The sequence below is a fragment of the Desmodus rotundus genome, chromosome 3 (assembly GCF_022682495.2).
Source record: "Desmodus rotundus isolate HL8 chromosome 3, HLdesRot8A.1, whole genome shotgun sequence".
Taxonomy (NCBI): Eukaryota; Metazoa; Chordata; class Mammalia; order Chiroptera; family Phyllostomidae; genus Desmodus; species Desmodus rotundus.
In genome coordinates, this window is record NC_071389.1 from 58899983 (window position 1) to 58905982 (window position 6000).

General features: G+C 38.7%; 1 protein-coding gene across 21 annotated transcripts in view; it reads left to right on the forward strand.

Moving 5' to 3' along the window:
- The window catches only part of ADGRL2 (adhesion G protein-coupled receptor L2), a 259736-nt gene extending 254261 nt beyond the window's left edge, over positions 1 to 5475 (forward strand). For 8 of the 21 annotated variants that reach the window (XM_045199417.3, XM_053920009.2, XM_045199418.3 and 5 more), the window contains 2 exons: positions 623 to 751; positions 4083 to 5475. In XM_045199417.3, the coding sequence (XP_045055352.2) occupies positions 623 to 751; positions 4083 to 4837 (884 nt within the window). In that variant the 3' untranslated portion in view covers positions 4838 to 5475. Of the gene's footprint in view, positions 1 to 622; positions 752 to 1010; positions 1165 to 4082 lie in introns of all 21 variants that reach the window. The other 13 variants (XM_053920011.2, XM_045199423.3, XM_045199426.3 and 10 more) reach the window with 4 other exon arrangements.
- The last annotated feature ends 525 nt before the right edge of the window (positions 5476 to 6000 follow it).

Genomic DNA, 6000 nt, shown 5'->3' on the forward strand with positions numbered 1-6000 from the left:
TCTCCTTGTGTGACATTTGTGACTGGTCTAATAACTCGTTGAACCCAGCCCTTTTCTTCCTCAGCATGTGTGCTCTTGCATTCACTAAGAGAAGCTCTGTGCCATGTCGTGCTTTTTACCTGTTGGAAGTTGTTTTCCTCCTGCTTGTATCAGAGTTGGTGTTAACACAGATGTTTTCATGAGGGATAACCCTACACCTGTAAATTCTGAAAGTTTGAGATTCCCTCTTCTGGGCCTCAGTGGTTAGGTTTTTAATATTAAGCAGTAACATCTTGAAACATAATGTTGATCTCTGTGCATTTAATTGCCATTTTTGTTTAACAGTGATTTTGTATAAATTAGAAAATGTCATCCTCAGCAGGTGTTTACTTGGGGGACATAGAAAGCACCTGTGAATTACTGAAATTTAACTTCCCTCTACCCTTTCTCCTTCAAATTAGTAGTACAAATACAGTCAGAAAATTTCAGCAGATTTTCCGTTGCCACCTTGCCCACTACCCTTGATGAATGCAAAAAGTACTGTACTGCAACTGTAACACTAAATAAGAGAACTGATGTGTTCTTTTTTCTTTTCTGTTTCTTTCTTTCTTTCTTTTTCTTTTTTCTTTTTTTTTTGCTTTAGGAATGACTGGCAATTACCTACTAACAAACCCTCTTCTTCGACCCCACGGCACTAACAACCCCTATAACACATTGCTCGCTGAAACAGTTGTATGTAATGCCCCTTCAGCTCCTGTATTTAACTCACCAGGTGTGCTTATACTTACAAATAAAACTGCCTTTTCTTTGCTGCTAAACAGAGCTCTGATCTTTGCCCTTTTTATAGAATTCTGAAGTGCCATATGTTTATTATTATATCCTTAATTTCTCAGTTAAAAAGAAATGGTGTTGACCATGCCAGGCTTCTAAAACTGCACTATATTATAGTAAAAATTTAGTCATGATAGTATTTACCAATAATTATCCATGTTTTTGACACAGGTGGCATAAATCTTAATATATTATTACAGGACTGACATCACATGGTCCGAGAGCCCATCTTCAAGATGTGTATCACTTAGAGGTATCCTATCTATGTAATACACTGTTCCGTTCACTCTAAAGTTTGCCGACAGAGTTTGCTTTTGGAAGGAATTAGCTAAGAAAGATCGTTTGGATGCCTAGGTATAGAAAACGATACCCAGCATTATCGATGTAACCAAACTATAGTATAGTGCAGCTTTATGGGAGTTTTTCTTTCCTCTTAAAATAACTTCGGCAGTAATGTTAATTTAGTCAGTTTATACTGTGGTTTTTGTTAAATTGGGGGAGGGGGAGAGATTGTCACTAACCCATCCTGTGTTACTGTTTTCTAATAGAGCTTATTTTATAAAAAGCATATATATGCATATATATATTTAACCGAATTTTCAAGATTTTGGTAAAAGTTATTGCATAATTGCTGCTAGTATATAATACTTCATTTGTTATTGATATTTGCCACTAAATTTAACACAGAACTCCGTTTCTGTTTTTTTCCTTAAAATTCCTTTTAAACGTAACTGTAGCTTCTCTTTTCATTCTCTTGTTTTTCTTACTTTTCCTTATGCTTTCCTCTAGCAACCTACAGAGAGACAAGTATGGGAGTAAAACTTAACTTTGCCTATCAAATGTAAATTTTTTCAGCATGATTTTTAACCAGCACAATTAAAACATAACTAGCAGTCATGAAGTAGACTCAGCGGGCAAGTGGTTCACAATTTGCAACTAAAACGTTACCAAATTGAGGCAGTACGCCTATGAGTGCTGCCTCTTGCCAGTCATAGAGGTCTGTAGCAAATGCTGTCCACGCTTAAGCCAACACAATGCTGAAATAATTTGCTCTTTAAAGCCTGAGGTGCTGTCAACAAGAATGCTTAATAATTGACTTATCATTTCTGCATTCCCACAGTAATCTTGCTACAGGCTGTGGAAAGTCTTCAAGTGAATTACCTGAACTTGGCAGAAAAAGTTGCCTCTTCAAAACCAGTCAAAGATGTGCTTAAATCTGCAGTATATCATAGAAAACACCTTCTGGATTATCCAGTACATATTTTTATATTTATTGAGCAATGATAAAAAAAAGAACAAGATTAAACCTCTATAGAGGAAACCAATACTAGCAAGTGATTTCATGTGTCACCTTGAAACACCAAGTGTTTTCTATTGGTAGATCTTAGAAACATAAGGTGTGGTGCATATATGAACTTAGAGAGCTAGAGAATGGTGTCACCCAAGCTAAAGGAAGCCTTACAAATACCTGTCAGACCTTTGTCTTGTTATACGTGGAGCATGGTATTAATTGAATTGTCAGTGTTTCAAATGTAGAAGTTGGATCAGAGTTTTTAAAACAACGTGAGTGACCAACAAATATAATCCCCCCATTTTCTCATTTTCTACTAATGATAATTTGTCAAACAATTATCATATATTTATTGGTCATGAAATTGAGTTTTCTAGGATAATCTGCAGCTTTAAGAGTGGAGTGAGGACTAAAAAGGGAAATTTTCTATTTTTTTCAAGAATTAAATTTTTTTTCCTAAACTCCTCCAAGCCTTGCATACAATGCAGCAGCCTCACAGTGGTCAGTTTCATTTCAATTTCAATAACATCATTTCATTCTTTTTTTTTTCCAGACCTATCTGTAGACAAGTGATTTGTTTTTCTCTAGGATTTTGAGAATGAATAACCTAACTTTCCATGGTGCAGACCATTTAATTTTCTCTTGATTTTTTTCTTTCATTTGCCTGAAAAGCACTGTGATGTCTTAGTTTACATGTTTATGTGTCTGTAGGAAATACAACTCTGATTCAAAGAGAGCATGTTACCATATTTTTTTTCTTCCTAAATCTCTTTTCATATCTTCAGCAGACTTACCCAATCTTTCATTCCTTTAGAGATAAAAATATACTAGCCAAGGCTGACACCCTTTTCCCATTCCATAGTTAATATTTATTCTTGGTTTAATTTCTGTGACCCATACTTAAGAATCTCGAACATTTCTGCGTTTAACCTCCATGCCCATGGTGTCTGTGGGCCAGTCTCGTGCAGTAGACTGCTGGTTCACTGGGTGCTGTCACTGTGACTGAGGCAGACTGCAGGGCTGCAGGCACACACTTTGACCGTAAGGAGCCTGGGGCCATTGCTATTGGAGTCGTAGTACCGAAAAAAATCAAAATAATAAGAAATACCAAATGAAAAAGTAAAAGGCTGCTATTGCTGGTAATCTAATTTGTTGAACCCTTGCTCTGACTAAGTTGCTGAGAAGCTTAGAAATTCTTCATCGTGTTACAATAAATCATTTTACTTTCTTTTATATATCAGCTACTCTTAGGCCAGATAGCCTGAGCAGACAGACATGATGTGAGTTGTCCAAAGTGAGTCATCCCACCTGCTGTCTACCGTGCTGTTGGATGGTGCTTGTGGGCCCCTGGCCCAGTCAGTGTGAGAGCCGGCTGTCTTTGTTTGACATGGATTCTTTGTATCTGTCCATTTCCTCATTCTTTTGTTTATTTCATCTCCAGAAAAAGGAAACGTTAGATGTTGTTTAAACAGTTGCTTGCCACGTATGTGGGTTTATGTTGTACATTTGCCTTTGGTTTTGTATGTGACTTATCCCTTTTTAATTTAGTGTTGTTTAGGACAAATTCTGTTAATTTTATTTTTATAAATCATAGTCTCGTACTTTAAAATGTAATCGTCAGTATTGAATTGCTTTGCATTAACTATGCAAGGGCATGGAGTGAAGTCTTTTTTTTTTGTAAGAGTGTCAGAGATTGGACCCAAAATCAATTAACTGCTGTTTCCCCCAAATTGATCAAGTAATATTCTGTACGCCATCTTCCCTCCCTTGGAAAACAGTATTATTCGTTCACACTTTTCGCATTATCTAAGGGGTTGCAACTGTTTACAGTTGGGAATGCGGGAAAGCCTGGCAACTTTGCAAGTGTTAGCTTTCAAATACAACTTTGTCCTAGACGACATTAAAAAGTTTTGTACAAAAGAATGAATGATTCTTTAGGAAGTAACAGAGGTGATAACGGACACCCCATTTTCTGTTTCAGGACATTCACTGAACAATGCCAGGGACACAAGTGCCATGGATACTCTACCGCTAAATGGTAACTTCAACAACAGCTACTCCCTGCGCAAAGGGGACTATAATGACAGCGTGCAAGTCGTGGACTGTGGACTAAGTCTGAGTGATACTGCTTTTGAGAAAATGATCATTTCAGAATTAGTGCACAACAACCTGCGAGGCAGCAGCAAGGCTCACAACCTGGAGCTCACACTACCAGTCAAGCCTGTGATCGGAGGGAGCAGCAGCGAAGATGATGCTATCGTGGCCGACGCATCATCTTTGATGCACAGTGACAACCCAGGGCTGGAGCTCCACCACAAAGAGCTCGAGGCCCCGCTGATCCCTCAGCGGACTCACTCCCTTCTGTACCAACCCCAGAAGAAAGTGAAGCCCGAGGGGACCGGCAGCTATGTGTCCCAGCTGACGGCTGAGGCCGAGGACCAGCTGCAGTCCCCCAACAGGGACTCTCTTTACACAAGCATGCCCAACCTCAGAGACTCCCCCTCCCAGGAGAGCAGCCCCGACACGGAGGAAGACCTGTCCCCCTCCAGGAGGAGTGAGAACGAGGACATTTACTACAAGAGCATGCCGAATCTTGGAGCTGGCCATCAGCTTCAGATGTGCTACCAGATCAGCAGGGGGAACAGTGATGGGTACATAATCCCCATTAACAAAGAAGGGTGTATCCCGGAAGGGGACGTTCGAGAAGGACAGATGCAGCTGGTGACAAGTCTTTAATAGTGCAGCTAAGGAATTCCAAGGGCCACATGCAAGTATTAACAAAGGACAAGTCCACTGGCCCAGTGCAGCTCCCTCAAACCCGGCTCGAAGTGACAGTTCTGACGACCTGTGGTTCCTCCGGTATAAAAAAGGTGACTGAACCTTGCAGTTCTGTGAATTTTTATAAAACATACAAAAAACTTTGTATATACACAGAGTATACTAAAATGAATTATTTGTTACAAAGAAAAGAGATGCCAACCAGGTATTTTAAGATTCTGCTGCTGTTTAGAGAAATTGTGAAACGAGAAAACAAAACTTTCCAGCCATTTTACTGCAGCAGTTTGCGAACTTAATCTGTAAATATGGCTGCACCATTGTCGTAGGCCTGCATTGTATTATATACAAGACGTAGGCTTTAAGATCCTGTGGGACACACTTACTGTACCTTACTGTTCCTGACAAGACTTGGAAAAGCAGGAGAGAGATTCTGCATCCGTTTGCAGTTCACTGCAAACCTTTTACATTAAGGCAAAGATTGAAAACATGTTTAACCACTAGCAATCAAGCCACAGGCCTTATTTCGTATGTTTCCTCAACTGTACAATGAACTATTCTCATGAAAAATGGCTAAAGAAATTATATTTTGTTCTATTGCTAGGGTAAAATAAATACATTTGTGTCCAACGGAAATAGAATTGTCATTAAAATAATTTTAAAGAGTTTGAAGAACATATTGTGAAAAGCTCTTGGTTGCACATGTTATGACATGATTTTTCTTACACTTTGTCATGATAAGTTCTGCCCATTTTTACTTGTTTTCCACTGTATACAGTGTTCTACTTTGACGAGTTAGTTTTATTCCTACATTTAAATTTCGTATTGCCAAAAGAACGTGTTTTACGGGGAGAAAGCTCTTTGAAGCCAGTTATGCCTTGCGTTGCACAAATGTGGTGAAATCGAGAGAAGACGGCGGGCCACCCCTGTTTATTCTTGAACGGCGGGCAGAGAGGGCACTGGGCACTTCTCACAAACTTTCTAGTGAACAAAAGGTGCCTATTCTTTTTTAAAATAAAATAAAACATAAATATTACTCTTCCATATTCTTTCTGCCTATATTTAGTAATTAATTTATTTTATGATAAAGTTCTAATGAAATGTAAATTGTTTCAGCAAAACTC